Raw genomic sequence first — 16584 nt, 5'->3', positions numbered from 1 at the left:
GAGACAGAGAATTCGAGGTAATTTATCACTACACAGAGGGCCGACTGTTACAGGCACTGTTCCATGCTTAAGGAAATAGCTGTTCATCTGAGCATTAATGGTGGTGAAATCCATAGGCCTTTCTCTATCCAATTCCCCCAGAGTCATGAGTACAGAGAGCATTAAACTGGATCTCAACTCAAAGCACAAACCTCATGTTAAATGTTTGCTCTCTCTTGGTTTATTCATCATGTTGTGAGGACACTCAAGCAGCCTTGTGGAGTGGCCCACATGAAGAACTGAGGCCTCCTGCCAACAGCCATGTGAGGGAGCCATTTTGGAAGTCCACTTCAGATGACTGCAACCATTAGCCAGAACCATACAGCTAAGCCATTCCAAAATTCTGACTCTCAGGGACTGTGTGAGACATCAAATGTTTGTTGTTTCAAGCTGCTAAGTTTTAACAGAAATTTATCACTCAGTAATCGATAACTATTACACTAAGGAGTCATACCAACCAAATACAACGTGTGAACCTTGACTGAAGTCTTGTTTGGAAAATTTGAAAATCAGTATGAAATGCTGCTAGAGAACTATTTTTTAGGTGTGATAATGAAACTGTGATTATCTAAGATAAGGGTAAATGGGCTTTTGCTAGGGGATACATTTTGAAATATCTAGAAATAAAGTGCTATGATGTCTGCAACTTATTTTCAAATGGTTCAGCAAATATACTCCCATATACAATCACATATAGATAAGACAAGTACCACAAAACTTTAACAATTGTTAAACCCAGATGCTGAGCTTATGAGTGTCATTAATATTATTCTACCAACTCTTCTGCATATTAGACATTTTTATAATAAAAATTTAGAAAAATTAATGGGATAGTGGTCTTTTTGCAGTACTACCAAATAAAAAAAATAGAACACTATTATTCTAATGAATGAGCCTTGATTTCTGGATATAAAGTGAAAAACTATATAACAAATCATAGTCTTACCAGAGCCATCTCCTGTACTATATATCTACTCCCTGAATAATAACCCCTTAACACATATTTTTATACCTACTCATGTATCTAATTGGAAGGCTGCAGGCCAGAAGAAATGTTGTTGAAGAATTAACTAGCTGGACTTACTGCAAAACACTCCCCACTCCCTCCCAACCATGTCCCCTAAACCAAAGCTAACAGCTGGCTCAATCTGTCCATCTTCCCTGATCACTGGATTGTAACAGCAGCTACCACTTGAATGCTTATTATTTGCTAGGCATTTAAAATAATTTCTAAATCTTTCAAGAACTCTGAAAGGCAGGCATAATTGTTTTGTAGTTACATGAGTAATACATGAAGAGATTTTAATGAACGTGTTAAACACAGAAGTACATGCACAGTGTGGCAAGCACTCAAGTCCCCCTTCGCTCTGTCCCCTGGCCCCAGTGTTAGCACTCGGGAAAAGTAAACAGATTAGGAGACTTCCACAAAAGCACAGGGTGAATAACCGAGAAAGCCAGGGCTCAAACCCAAATTACTCAGGCTCTAAAAGCCAGGACACTGTCCTTCTACACTGCATCTAAAGACTGCCCACAGAGAGCTTTAGTTTCATGCCTTTTCAACACTTATCCTAAATGTTTCCGCTCATATTTGGGAAACACTGTAAAAAAAAATTTCCCAATGTGAAAGCAAAGGCTTAAAAGGGATTCAAAGAAAATAAATTTTCTTGATGTGTCAGAGCACTTGTATTTAAAAATAAACATTTTTTTAACTTTATTATTTATATAACGAAAGCTAAAAGTCTAAACCTCTATCAGTCTAACAATAACTACAATGATTATTAATACAATACAAGCCATTTTCAATCAAGTAAAGTACTCTCAATAGTCCACTGAGATGAATAATTATTATTGCAGCTCATTCCTTATTAGTACAATTATTTGGCAAATATTCTGAGTGCCTATGATGAATGTGGTTTTATATAAAATATCACTGTAAATGAAAATAATCTTATTTATAATGTGATTAAAGCTACACTGAGAATGACCCTAACACTATGAGAATGAGTATTCCCAATAGGGTAAAGGGTGAATTGGTTTAGGGATTTTTTTTCCTCTTTTTCAATTATTACTTTGTCTTGGTTACAGAAGAACAATTTCGGATACCATGTTTAACACGAACTTGTTCCATAGGTTTTTTAATTGCATAACTACTCCACGTAATTGAGTACCTACTCTCATGAAATAAGAATACAGACATACTTGTTGCCTCTGAGGGTGCAATGGGGCAGGGGATTTTTTTTTTTTAACTGAACAAGCAAGAGGTGATTTTCTGGGAAAACTGGAAGTCTATCACAATATGGATTTGGGTTATAGAGCATTTGCCAAAACTCACAGAATGAGTATTTAATATTTTTGTATTTCATGATATGTAAATTTGATCTGAAAAGAGAAAAAGTAAACAATGACTTCTAGTTAATGATATGCTGATATGTACACTGAAAGTCTTTAGGGGAAGTATTCTTTTACCTGCAATTTGCTTTGAAATGTACCAAAAAAATAAGATGGACTGCAAATAGATTGACAGATACGTGATAAAGTTTAAAGTAAAATGTTAATGGTAGAATCTTTGTTGTATGTATATAGTTGTTCACTGTAAAATTCTTTCAACTTTTCTGCATATTTGAAAATTTTCCTAATAAAATGTTGGGAAAAGAAAAAAAAAATGCAACCTGGTTAAACATTGGAGTACTACAAAAGTAAAAATAGTAATTAAAACATGGTTTTAAACATTTACCCAAATCCAAAGAGTCCATGAACAAATCCTGATCAAAACGGGGAAAACGCAGAACAGAATTTCAAATTCTCAGGACTCTAGACTTTCTGGAGCCACGGAGACTAGATGAACCCTTGAAGCTATTGCCCTGAGATAATCTTTAAAACCTTAAACCAAAAATAACCCCTGAAGTCGTCTTAAAACTGAACGGGAGTTTAGCTTAACTGGTAAAAAAAAGATCTGCCTTCAACATTATGCCCTTTTAAGAATCACTTATATGGAATCACACTGACAACAGCAACTTAAAAGATTAAATAGGGGCCTTAGAGGGCAGTGAGTTTATGTTAATGGAGAAGGAACAACACAGAAAAGGAGGGTGAGAATGGCTGCACAACTGGAAGAATGTAATCAATGTTGAATTGCTTTTATGTTTTACTATGTATATTCACAACAACATCAAAATAAATAAATAAAATTCAGGAGAAAAATTTTTACCCAAATCTGCTATGCAACACTGTCCATTCTTCTTAACCAGGATGTTTTTGCTCTTTAAGTCTCGATGGGCAATGGCTGGTTTTCCTTGGGTCCCAAATATCTCTATGTGCAAATGCGCAAGACCACTAGCTATTGACAGCACTATTCGAAGACAGCTAACTGTATCCAGGGTAGTAAGCTGAAGATAGTCATACAACGAACCCATTTCATGGTAATGTGTAATTAACCACAACTGGGTACTGGAGTGTCTTGATGTCATGTCTGAAGCAATAAAACCTGGAAAGAGAACAAGATCAAAATCAATACTCATGTAAGAATTTCACATTGTAACTCTTAGTATCTGGAAACAGTAACCTATACAGTAGACATCATTTATAATATAAGTAAATTAACCATGAATGGAGATTTACAACAGCCATCAACACAGAGAAATAATAACATTCATTCCTTAAAGGGTCACTGCTAATGAATATGAAAGTTTCATATTCATTTCCATTTAAATTAATCATTTTAAAAAAGTATTTTAATTTGCATTGAGATTGAGGTAGAAATAATACCTCTGTGCTTACGCATAGTGACACTGTGAAGCTCTTCTTCATGCTGATATCCTAAGCAAAGATCACTCATCAATGACTCGAAAAAGAACATAATCCTCAGAACCTGGAGACCTATACTCTATTCCTGCCTCTGACTGTAATTTGCTCTATAATATTAGAAAACTTATGGAACCCCTGGTGGCGTAGTGGTTAAGTGCTACTGCCGCTAACCAAAGGGTCAGCAGTTCAAATCCTCCAGGCACTCCTTTGGAACTCTGTGGGGCAGTTCTACTCTGCCCTATAGGGTCGCTATGAGTCAGAATCGACTCAACGGCACTGGGTGGGTATTGGAAAACTCATGTAAACTCTCTTGTCTATGTCTGCTCAGATATAAAATAAAGCAATAGAGGGATGAGTGTAGATTAAATGGCTAATTCATCAAGTATAAAAGAATACTCAAAATAAATGAGCTCCTATGATGCTCCTGCTCAAGCAAAGAAAAAAAAAATTCGATAAAGTCCAACACACATTCCTGATAAAAATTCTCAAAAAAATAGGTATAGAAAGGAAATTCCTCAACATAATAAATGGCGTCTAAACAAAGCCAACAGCCAACATCATTCTTAACAGAGAGGCTGAAGACATTCTATCTGAGAACATAAACAAGAATGCCCTTTATCACTACTCCTATTTAACATCGTGCTGCAAGTCCTAGCAAGAGCAATAAGGCAAGAAAAAGAAATAAAGGGCATCCAAATTAGTAATGAAGAAGTAAAAATATCCCCATTTGCAGATGACATGATACTACACCACATAGAGAACCCAAAAAACTCCATGAGAAAACTGCTGGAACTAATACAAAGATTCAGCAGAGCAGCAGAATACAAGATAAACATAAAAAGACAGTTGGATTCCTATACCCCAATAAACAGAACTATAAAAAGGAAATCAGGAAAGAAATACCATTTATAATATCCCCTAAAAAAATAAAATACATAGGAATGAATCTAACCAGGGATGCAAAAGACATAAAGAAAACGACAAAACTATGCAAAAAACCAAACAAGACCTACATAACTGGAAAAACATACCATGGTCATGGATAAGTAGACTCAAGACTGTGAAAATGTCAATTCTACCCAAAGCCATCTACAAATACAATGCAATCCTGATCTAAATACCAACAGCATTCTTTAATGAGATGGAAAAGCTAATCACTAACTTTATATGGAAAGGAAAGAGGCCCCAGGTAAATAAAGCACTATTGAAAAAAGAATAAAGTAGGAGGATTTTATTACAGCTACAGTAGTCAAACCAACTGGTACTGGTAAAACAACAGACGTATTGACTAGTGGAACAGAATCAAGAACCCAGATGTAAATGTATCAACCTATAGTCACCTAATCTTTGACAAAGTCCCAAAGTCCACTAAATGCAGAAAACATAGTCTTTTTAACAAATGGGACTGCCAAAACTGGATGTCCATCTGTGAAAAAAATGGAACAGTACCCATACCTCACATCCTAAACAAAAACTAATTCAAAATGGGTCAAATACCTAAATATAAAACCAAAAACTATAAAGATTATAGAAGAAAAAATAGAATCAACACAAGGCCCTAAAACACGGCATAAATAGCATACAAACAATAACAATACACACACCAGAAGATAAGCTAGATAACTGGAATCTTCTAAAAATTAAACACTTATGCTCATCAAAACACTTCACCAGAAGAGTAAAAAGAGAACCTACTGACTGGGAAAAAATTTTGGCTGTGACAAATCTGACAAAGGTCATATCTCTAAAATCTACAGGAAAATCCAACACCTCTACAATAGAAAGAGAAATTATCCAAATAAAAAAATGGGCAAAGGATATGAACAGACACTTCACCAAACAAGACATCCAGGAGGATAACAGACACATGAGGAAATGCTCACAATCACTAGCCATTAGAGAAATGTAAATCAAAACAACAATGAAATACCATCTCACCCCCAACACTATGGGCATGAATCAAAAAAACAGAAAATAACAAATGCTAGAGAGGCTGCGGGGAGATTGGAACTCTTATGCACTGTTGGTGGGAATGCAAAATGGTGCAACCATTCTGGAAAACAATATGGCGCTTCCTTAAAAAGCTAGAAATAGAAATACCATAGGATCCAGCAATCCTACTCCTAGGAATAGATCCTAGAGAAGCAAGAGCTGTCACACAAATAGACATATGCACATCCATGTTCACTGCAGCATTATTCACAATACCAAAAAGATGGAAACAACCTAAATGTTCACCAACAGATGAATGGATAAACAAACAATGGTACACACACACGACACATTACTACTCAAGAATAAAGAACAATGATGAATCTGCGAAACATCTCACAACATCAATGAATCTGGACAGCATTATGCTGAGCAAAGTAAGTCAATCACAAAAGGACAAATGCTATATGAGGCCACTATTATAAAAACTCATGAAAAGTTTTACACATAGAAATAAACAATCTTTGATGGTTACTAGGAAGGGGAGGCATGGGAAGGGAAAAACACTAACTAGATAATAGGTAAGTGGGAATTTTGTTGAAAGGTAAGACAGTACACCATACTGGCAAAGTTAGCACAACTTGACCAAGGCAAGGTCATGGAAGCTTCATAGACACATCCAAGCTTCCCAAGGGACCAAATTACTGGGCTAAGGGCTGGAAATCACAGTCTTGGGGGACATCTAGCTCAACTGGCATAAAAGTTTATAAAGGAAATGTTCTACATCCTACTTTGCTAAGTAGCATCTGGGGTCTTAAAAGCTTGTGAGCAGCCATTTAAGACACTCCACTGGTCCCACCACGTCTGGAGCAAGGGAGAATGAAGAAAATCAAACACACAAGGGAAAGACTTGTCCAAAAGACTAATGGACTACAACCACCATAGCTTCCAACAGGCTATGAGTCCAACACAACTAGATGGTGCCGAGCTACCACCACTGACCGCTCTGACAAGGATCACAAGAGAGGGTCCCAGACAGAGCTGGAGAAAAATATAGAACAAAATTCTAACTCAGAAAAAAAGACCAGACGTACTGGTCTGACAGTGGAGAAATCCTAAGAGTATGGCCCCCAGACAGCTTTTTAACTCACTGTCAAAACCACTGCTGAGGTTCACCCTTCAGCCAAAGATTAGACAAGCCCATAAAACAAAACAAGACTAAATGGGCACACCAGCCCAGAGGCAAGGACAAGGAGGCAGGACAGGGGCCACATGAACCAGAGACCTACATTATCCTGAGACCAGAAGAACTAGTTGGTGCCCGGCCACAATCGATGTCTGCTCTGTCAGGGAGCACAACAGACAACTCCTGAGGGAGCAGGAGACCAATGGGATACAGACCCCAAATTCTCATTAAAAGACCATACCTAATGGTATGATTGCAACTAGAGGAATCCCGGAGGCAATGCTCCCCAGACCTTCTGATGGCACAGGACAGGAACCATCCCCGAAGACAACTCATCAGGCATGAAAAGGACTGGTCAGTGGGGGGGAGAGAGATGCTGAAGAAGAGTGAGCTAATTAAATCAGGTGGACACTGGAGAGCGTGTGGGCTACTCTTGACTGGAGGGGGGATGGGAAGATAGAGAGAGAGGGAAGACGGCAAAATTGGCAAGAAACGAGAGACTGGAAGGGCTGACTCAATAGGGGGAGAGCAAGTGGGAGAAGGGAGTAAGATGTATGTAAACTTACACGTGACAGACTGATTGGAATGGTAAATGTTCACTTGAAGCTTAATAAAAATTAATTAAAAAAAAAAAAAAAGAAGGCAGGACAGGACAGAAAAGCTGGTAATGGGGAACCCAAGGATGAGAAGGTGAGAGTGTTGACATGTCGTGGGGTTGGCAACCAATGTCACAAAGCACTGTGCGAACTAATCATTTAACGAGAAGCTAGTTTGTTCTGTGAACTTTCATCTAAAGTACAATAAAAAATAAATAAAAGAACATTATGCCTCACCCAAAGAAAAAAGACAATGGTGTTTGCTGGCTAGAAAAGACAGATATAAAAACAGTGAAATTGCAATGTTGCAAGATGTTCATCCAAGAAATAATGTGCAGGGTGGAGGAGGTATGAGGGAACTCTGCAGTTTCTGCATAATTTTTCTATAAACCTGAAACTGCTCTAAAAAAACAAAGGCCTATTTTTAAAAATTACAATGTAACGTGAAAAGTACTGTAACAGTGCTACGTTCAAAGGGCAACATAGGCCCAAGAGTTGAAAATATTAATAATTCAGACTAGACGATACTATGGCTTCCATCAGAAAGTGACAAATGAATTGGTCTTGTAGAGAATAAAGACATTGACAAGAGCAGATACAGAGGTAGGAAGCAATTTTTCTAGACACTGTGAAGATTTTCAGGCAGACTAAAAGAACCCTAGAAGTCAGCTGCAGTGCCTATTCTAGCAAATAAATTGTCATATGTATTTTTTTTTTTTATGTATGCTTGCCTTTCCTGCTACAGAGATGTCTCTCTAGAGTTATGTATATGAGATATGATTATGGATGGTGAAGGTTGGGACTTATAAATAGAATAGAAAATTAAAAAGAGAGAGAGATGGCTTGAGGAAGAATTAAATGACCTGAGAAAGTATCAGATAAAAAAAGACATATAAAAATGCCTTATACTGGCATAGTACTTTAAGTCACTTTCACATATATTTTCTCATGAGATTTTTCTCAACAGACCAGTAAGATAAGCATCACTATACTCATTTTGCAGATGAGAATGTTGCAGCTGAAAGATGTTATATGACTTGCCAAAGATTACCTACAACTACTAAGTTGCTAAGAAATCCAGGTGGAGTATAAGTGGTTCTGGTATAAGACACCTTGCCCATCCATAGGAAGGCTCAGGAGCAAAGGAAGTCTCCCACTTGATCATCATCGACAACCAGCCATTGATTATTGAGTACTACGTGCCAGGCATTTTACATGTATTAACTCATTTAATTTTCCAAAACCAGCAGGAAGTAGGTATAGTACGTCATTGACTGATGAGGTCAGTAATGGCCTCAGGCAATCTGGCTCGAGAATCCATCCTCACTATACCATATTGCCCCCAGGTCAAGTTGACTTCTCCTTAGAGAAGGACAATTGAACATTTCTACCTACTGGACATCAGCAAATTAAACTGAGAAACACTTCAGCGCCTTGTCCCCTGCCTCCTTATCCCTCTTCCTCTGAGACAGATCAATGGCCGGCCCCTGTTCGTCTCCCCCTCCTCCCTGCTCAATAGTTCCTCCTTGTCTCCCCACAGCTGTTTTTTTTCTGGGTCCTTACATCGTATGAATCAAAAATGTGTATTTTGATATTGGGTATTCTAATTAAAGAAAATGTCCTTGCTTTAAAATTTTAAAGCCAAATGATATTAATCTTAAACGTCTTGGTCAAAAATAAATATTCCTAACTATAAGGCACCACTCAAAACAAACTTAATTACTGTTGTGTCCTGTGTGGCTTCAGATTTCTTCCCCCAAGGGTGAACAGCCTCCAGCTCAATAAATAGATAATAAACAAAGAAATATTTACCCTCTCACCTTCCCTAATTCTCCTAGGTCTTAAAGAAGGATTTGTATGTCTTGTTAATTATGCTCTAGACCTTCAGGAAAATTCACTTAAATAAATCAGGATTTTTTTTTTTAACTGTTTAAATGTGAATTATATAACTTCATTGGCTTCAAATGAAGCACTTTGATGGGATACTTGTGTTTGAGTCAAAACACTCCAGTGTTAATAGAAGTTAAAAGTTGAACGGGTGCCTGTAAGCTGCCAGTCTTGCAAAGTGATTCAGTGCGTTCATAAAAAAGTGAGGAAGTAATTAGGGAAGAGGCCTCTTATTTAACAGCCAAAACCATCCCCCCAGACTCCTTGAGATCCAAAATAAACCACAAAGTCTTAAGTGAGGTAGTCGGGGCCCTTTGTGGACCCCTCACTGCTGACTCTCCCATGAACCTGGTACTAGGCAGCTTTAACAGGTGACAGGTGACACTACCATGAAGTAGTCAAGAGTGCCAGATCCTGTGTATTTTCAATGAGAACAACAAAAATATTTGAAAACATGATCTCATTTATTAACTGATACATTATTGACCTGTTACAGCAGATTAATAATTATATCCCTGGGCTTATCTTCCTTAGTTAAGTAGGGTGTAATTTTTTGACAAAATGATTGTATTTAGCTTTCTGGTGTTTTACTTAGGATTTTTACAATTTTATAATTAAAACTTTGTCAAGGATTAAAAAAAAAAAAGTGTTGAATCCTAGAGCCAGACCACCTCACCCAACCACCCCTGAGCTGGGTGATCTTGGACAAATCTTAAAATCTCTCATGCTCAGTTTCATGATTTATAAAATGAGAATAAACCCAATATACATCAAAAAGAGTTACTATGAGAATAAAAGAGTTATTATATTGTTGTTAGGGGCTGACTCTTAACAATCCTATGTACAACAGAAGGAAACACTACCTGGTTCTGCGTCATCCTCACAATCATTGCTTATGTTTGAGGTGAGTGTTGCCACCACTGTCAGTCCATCTCATAAAGGCTCTTCCTCTCTTTCATCACCCTCTACCAAAGCAAACATGTCCTTCTTCAGGGACCAGTCACTCCTGGTTACATGTCCAAAGTATATGAGACCAAGTCTTGTCATCCTCCCTTCCAAGGAGCACTCTGACTGTATTTCTTCCCGGACAGATTTGTTCCTTCTTCTGATAGTCCATAGTACATCCAACACTCTCCGTCAACACTATAAGTCAAACATGTCAATTCCACTTTGGTCTTCCTTATTCACTGTCCAGCTTTCCCATACATATGAGGTGACTGAAAATATCATGGCTTGGATCAGACACATGTTAGTCCTTAAAGTGACATCTTTGCTTTTCAATACTTTAAAGTGATCCTGCTTTCTGCCAGGATTCATCTGACATCAGCAATGATAATCCTCATTCCATATCCTCATCTGAATATGGCCTGAATTTCTGGCAGTTCCCTGCTGATGTACTGCTGCAAGTGCTTTTGAATGACCTTCAGCAAAAAATTTTTACTTGCTTGTGATATTAACAACATTGTTCATAATTTCCGCATCCTGGTGGATCATCTTTCTTTGGAATGGATGTAAATATGAATCTCTTCCGGTCAGATGGCCAGGTAGCTGTCTTCCAAATTTCTTGGCATAGATGAATGAGCACCTCCAATGCTGCATTCATCTCAATTGGTATTCCAACAATTCCTGGAGCCTTGTTTTTCACCAATGCCTTCAGTGCAGCAAGGATCTCTTCCTTCAGTACCATTGGTTCTTGCTTATATGGTACCTCCTGAAATGACTGAACATCAACCAATTCTTTTCAGTACAATGACTCTGTGTATTCCTTCCATCTTCTTTTGATGCTTCCTGCCTTGTTCATTATTTTCCCCATAGAATTCTTCAAGACTACAACTGGAGGCTTGAATTTTTTCTTCTGTTCTTCAGCTTGAAAAATGCCAAGCATGTTCTTCCCTTTTGGTTTTCTAACTCCAGGTCTTTGCCTTTGTCTTCTTGAGCCACCACTCTTTGAAATCCTCTGTTGAGCTCTTTTACTTCATCATTTCTTCCCTTAGCTACTCGACACTCAAGAGCAAGTTTCAGAGTCTCTTCTGACATCCATTTTGGTCTTTTTTTTTCCTTCCTGTCTTTTTAATTACCTTTTTGCTGTCTTCATATATGATATCCTTGATGTCAGCCCACAACATGTCTCATCCTGGGTCATTATTGTTCAATGCATCAAATCTATTCTTGAGATGGTTTCTAAATTCAGATAGGATATACTCAAAGTTGTACTTTGGCTCTAGGAGACTTGCTCTAATTTTCTTCAGGCTCATGGTCTGTTCTGCGCTTGGGCACTAGCCTTTTTCTCACTGATGATACTGAGCTTTTCCATCATCTCTTTCCACAGAGGTAGTTGACTTGATTCCTGTGTATTCCATCCAGTGAAGTCCATGTGTATAGTCGCTGATTATGTTGGTGAAAAAGGTATGTGCAATGAAGAAGTCACTGGTCTTTCAAAATTCTATCATGCAATCTTTGGTGTCATTTTTATCACCAAGGACGTATTTTCCAACTACTGATCCCTCTGTTTCCAACTTTCATATTCCAATCATCAGCAATTATTAATGCATTTTGATCACATCTTTGATCAATTTCACACTGCAGAAGTTGGTAAAAATCTTCAGTTTCCTCATCTTGGCATTAGTGGTTGGTGCATAAATTTGAATAATGGTAAAAAAGAAAAAAACTGACCTTCCTTGTAGGTGTATGGATATTATCTTATCATTCACAGCGCTGTACTTCAGGATAGATCTGAAAATGTTCTTTTTGACAGTAAACAGTATGCTCTTCCTCTTCAATTTCCCATTTCCAGCTTAGGAGACCACATGAGTCTCCAAATCAAAATGGCCAATACCAGTCCATTTCAGCTTACTGATGCCTGCGATATTGATCTTTAAGTATTCCATTTCATTTTTGATGCCTTCCAACATTCCTAGATTCACACTTCGTAAATTCCATGTTCTGCTTATTAGTGGATATTTGCAGTTGTTCCTTCTCATTTTGAGTTGTGCCACGTCAGCAAATGCAGATCCCGAAAGCTTTACTCCATCCACGTCACTGAGGTCAACTCTACTTTGAGGAGGCAGCTCTTCCCCAGTCGTATTTTAAGTGTCTTCCAACCTGAGTGTCTCATCCTCTTGCACTTTATCAGACAATGTTCTGCTGCTATTCACAAGGTTTTCACTGGTCAAGTTTCTTGGAAGTAGAACAGGAGGTCCTTCTTCCTAGTTTGTCTTTGTCTGGAAGGTTGGCTGAAACCTGTCCACCATGGGTGACTCTGCTGGTATTTGAAATACCAGTGGCATAGCTCCCAGTATCACAGCAACACAAAAGCTACCACAGTACGACAAGCTGGTGGTTATTACACATACAGTGCTTCAAAAGATGCCTAACATACAGTAAATGTTACAAAATAATTATTATTATATCTTAAAGAGCCCAGGACTCAATTAAAGCCACAACAACTACCTTGTACTTTAATATCTTTGCCCGTAGTCTTTTTTTACTTACAACTGATCTCAAGAAATTCTGACTGATTAAACAGTGAGAGAATGTCTTCTGAAAGGATAATAAAAAGCTTTGGTGGAATTCCCTTATTCAAACTTCTTAGTTTTAGTGATGAGAAAAAGGTTATCAGAAAGGTACAACTTTGGCCCAACATCACATACTGAGAGTCTAATATGGTATTGAGAATCAAAACCACTTTTCCAAAACCCCCAGTCCAATGTTTCCGCCACCACATAACACGGCCGCCCATCACTCACTTATTTGTTGGCTTCTATACCAGACATTAAGACCTGCTGCTGTCAAGTCCAATTCCAACTCACAGCGACCCTACAGGACAGAGTAGAAATGCCCCATAGAGTTTCCAAGGCTGTAATCATTACAGAAGCCGAGTGCCACATCTTTCTCCCACACAGCAGTGGTGGGTTCGAACCACCAACCTTCAGTTAGCAGCTGAACTCTTTAACGACTGTGCCACCACAGCTTCTTATACCAGACATAACAGAAAGAAAAGTTGAAATACAAACTGCTGTTGTTGTGTGCCACTGAGTCCACTCCAACTTGAAGCTATTACTGTATGACAGAGTAGAACTGCTCCATAGGATTTGCTATACTGTAATCTTCATTGGAGCATACTGCCAGGTGTTTTCTCCCTCAGAGCCACTGGTGGGTTCAAACCACTGACTTTTCAATTAGCGGCTGAGCACTTGGACACTGTGCTAACAGAACTCCCTGAAATTCAAACTAGTCCATTTGAAAGACACTGTTTCACAGGTTTAACTAGAAGGCTCAAAAATGAAGGTCCAGAGTTTAATACACATACAAACACACAATTTAATTATATATTTTAGAATAAGAAAGACTGAAGAACTGACACCTTTGAATTGTGATGTTGGAGAAGAGTATTGAATATACCATGGACTGCCAAAAGAATGAACAAGTCTGTCTTGGAAGAAGTACACAACCAGAATGCTCCTTAGAAGCAAGGATGGCAAGACTATGTCTCGCATACTTTGGACATGTTGTCAGGAGGGATCAGTTCCTGGAGAAGAATAACTTGCTCAGTAAAGTAGAGGGTTGGCGCAAAAGAGGAAGATCCTTAACGAGATGGACTGACACACTGGCTGCAACAATGGGCTTAAGCATAACAATGATCTTGAGAATAGCACAGGACCAAGCAGTGTTTAGTTCCTTCGTACATAGGGTTGCGATGAGTCAGAATCAACTCGACAGCACCTAATAACAACAACACCATTTTAGAAGGTTATAGATAGCAGTAATCATGGGCATGGGAAAATCATGATCTGATGCTCAAAACACAATTTGCTTTTTTGATAGCAAGAAAAGAAAATGATCACACAAAACCATAAAATCTCTACATTCAGAAAACTGGTAAAGGAGAAAAGCTTAAAAAAGGTTGTGCATTTCCATCATCTTTCTCAACTAAAAGGACTACAGGATAAAATCAATCCACATGGCTACGACTATGATGAGGGCAGAAGCATCTCATGAATTGAGAATTCCCATAAATCATTTGGTAATAAGAAAGGGACAATGTTCTGACCTATGTGGCCACAAAAAGACAGCCAGACTTATGTTTCATGAATCACGCTGAAAAGGTAACTTTTAAGTTTTCCATGTGACTGAATACTGGGCATCTGGTTTGTGCAGGGTACCATGCTGAGCACTGGAGTGAATGCAAATACAAAGGAAACAACACTTGTCTTCAGTGTACAACGGAGCAGTATCAGAGGTCATTTAATTCACGTGCGTGGCAAAGTCTAGGGGACTTCTGCAGCATTCCCAAGGAATAGCAAATATTGAAAATAGGTACACATTAAGTATTATACATGAAGGTTAAGAGACTCTTTAGAAGTCACACTAAGGAGCCTGCAAGCTCTTGAGTATGAGAGGGGATGAGTGAATGTACTTTTCCTTTGGTGAGTCTTAGACCATACATGCCTCTGAGAGTATGTGCAATTCATGGCTTCTAACACAACTGTCATGGATTGACCTGAGTCCCCCCCAAAATGTGTCAACTTGACTAAGCCGTGATTCCCAACATTGTGTAATTACCCTCCATTTTATGTGTTAAAACTCCAAAACCTCATTAACCTATGCTGACCTATGTTAATGAGGAAGGATTAGTGCTGCATGTATCTTGAGTCACACCCTACTCAAAGACACTGTCTTACTGAAGTCAAGTCACACCCTTGCTTGAGTCACACCTTCCATCTTACAAAAGATAAAATGAGAAGTGAGCAGAAAGGAGGAGGACTTCCCTATCACCAAGAAAGAACAGCCAGGAATGGAATGAATCCTTTGGACCTGAGGTCCCTGTGCTAAGAGCCTCCTAGACTGATGCCAAAACATACATATGTAGATCTCTAAGGAACACTGGGCCCACAGATATTGAAAGGAGACAAGGACCTTCCCTAAGAGCCAAAGAGAGAAAGAAAGCCTTTCCCTAGAGCTGGTGCCCTGAATTCAGATTTCTAGCCTCAAAAAAAAAAAAAAAAAAATTTTTTTTTTTTTTTTTTTAATACTATGTGAGAATAAATTCCTGTGTGTTAAAGCCATCCGCTTGTGGTATTTCTGTTATAGTAGCACTAGATATCTAAGACAACAACCAACTCATAATCTGTTGCTCAACCTCAGTCTGCTTCAGCATCAGAGGAAAAACTGGGCCAGACTATACTTTCTGGAAATCAATGTGCCTGTCTCAAAAGTTGTGCCTTCGTGAGGGACATTCAAGGGTAATTTTGACTGTAGTTAAATTTTCATCTCATGCCCCGACTCTAGAATCTAGTTATCACCACCACTACTATAGACCATCTATCTGGCAGACTACAGTGTAGGCTACATAATTATGGTTAGACTGCCCTGTGTGGTTCTCAGCTCCATTATTTAACCTGTTGTGTAACATTAACCTGTGTCTTGATTACTCATCAGTTAAAACTGGCAAAATAAGAGTACCTACTCTCCTATGGCTGTGGTGATGATTAAACGAGAAAATGCACACAGAGCACTTAGACAGTGCCTAGTACATAGTAACTATTCATTACTATCGTTGTTGTTATTGTTGCTACACATACATGTCTAACTGCAACACAAACCATGTGTGGTTAGAGTCAGAGCAGAAGTACAAAATGAGGGAGTAGAGAAAAGCACAATTCCACTAGAAGAAAATAGAAGGGAATTGAGAAGTTTTGATGGAGAAGGGGAAGTTGAGGGGTGAGATAGGGACAGTAGGTGTATCAAGGACAATACGAACAAAGCCGTGTTGTTGTTGTCAGGTGCAGTTGATTCTGTTCTGACTCACAGTGACCCCTATGTACAACAGAATGAAACACTGGTCTTGCACCAGCCTCACAATCATTGCTGCATTTGAGCCCAATGTTGCCGCCATTGTGTTAACCCATCTCTTGAGGGTCTTCCTCTTTTGTGCTGACCCTCTACTTTACCAATCATGATGTCCCTCCTGATAACATGCCCAAACTACGTGAGACAAAGTCTTGGCATTCTCGCTTCTAAGAAGCATTCTGGCTCTACTTCTTCCAAGAGAGGTTCGTTCATTCTTCTAGCAGTCCATGGCATATTCAATATTCTTTGCCAACACCATTATTCAAAGGCATCAATTCTTCTTCAGCCTTC

General features: G+C 38.5%; 1 protein-coding gene across 14 annotated transcripts in view; it reads right to left on the bottom strand.

The window, feature by feature from the left end:
* ACVR1 (activin A receptor type 1) overlaps nt 1-16584 on the bottom strand; it is a 162416-nt gene that overhangs the window by 26249 nt on the left and 119583 nt on the right. For all 14 annotated transcript variants that reach the window (XM_064287111.1, XM_064287116.1, XM_064287114.1 and 11 more), the window contains one exon: nt 3248-3523. In XM_064287111.1, coding sequence (XP_064143181.1) covers nt 3248-3523 — 276 coding nt within the window. The remainder of the gene's footprint in view (nt 1-3247; nt 3524-16584) is intronic.

The sequence above is a fragment of the Loxodonta africana genome, chromosome 6 (assembly GCF_030014295.1).
Source record: "Loxodonta africana isolate mLoxAfr1 chromosome 6, mLoxAfr1.hap2, whole genome shotgun sequence".
In the NCBI taxonomy this organism is placed as follows: domain Eukaryota; kingdom Metazoa; phylum Chordata; class Mammalia; order Proboscidea; family Elephantidae; genus Loxodonta; species Loxodonta africana.
Note: the sequence above shows the minus strand (reverse complement) of the source record. Positions and strands in the feature narration are given on the sequence as shown.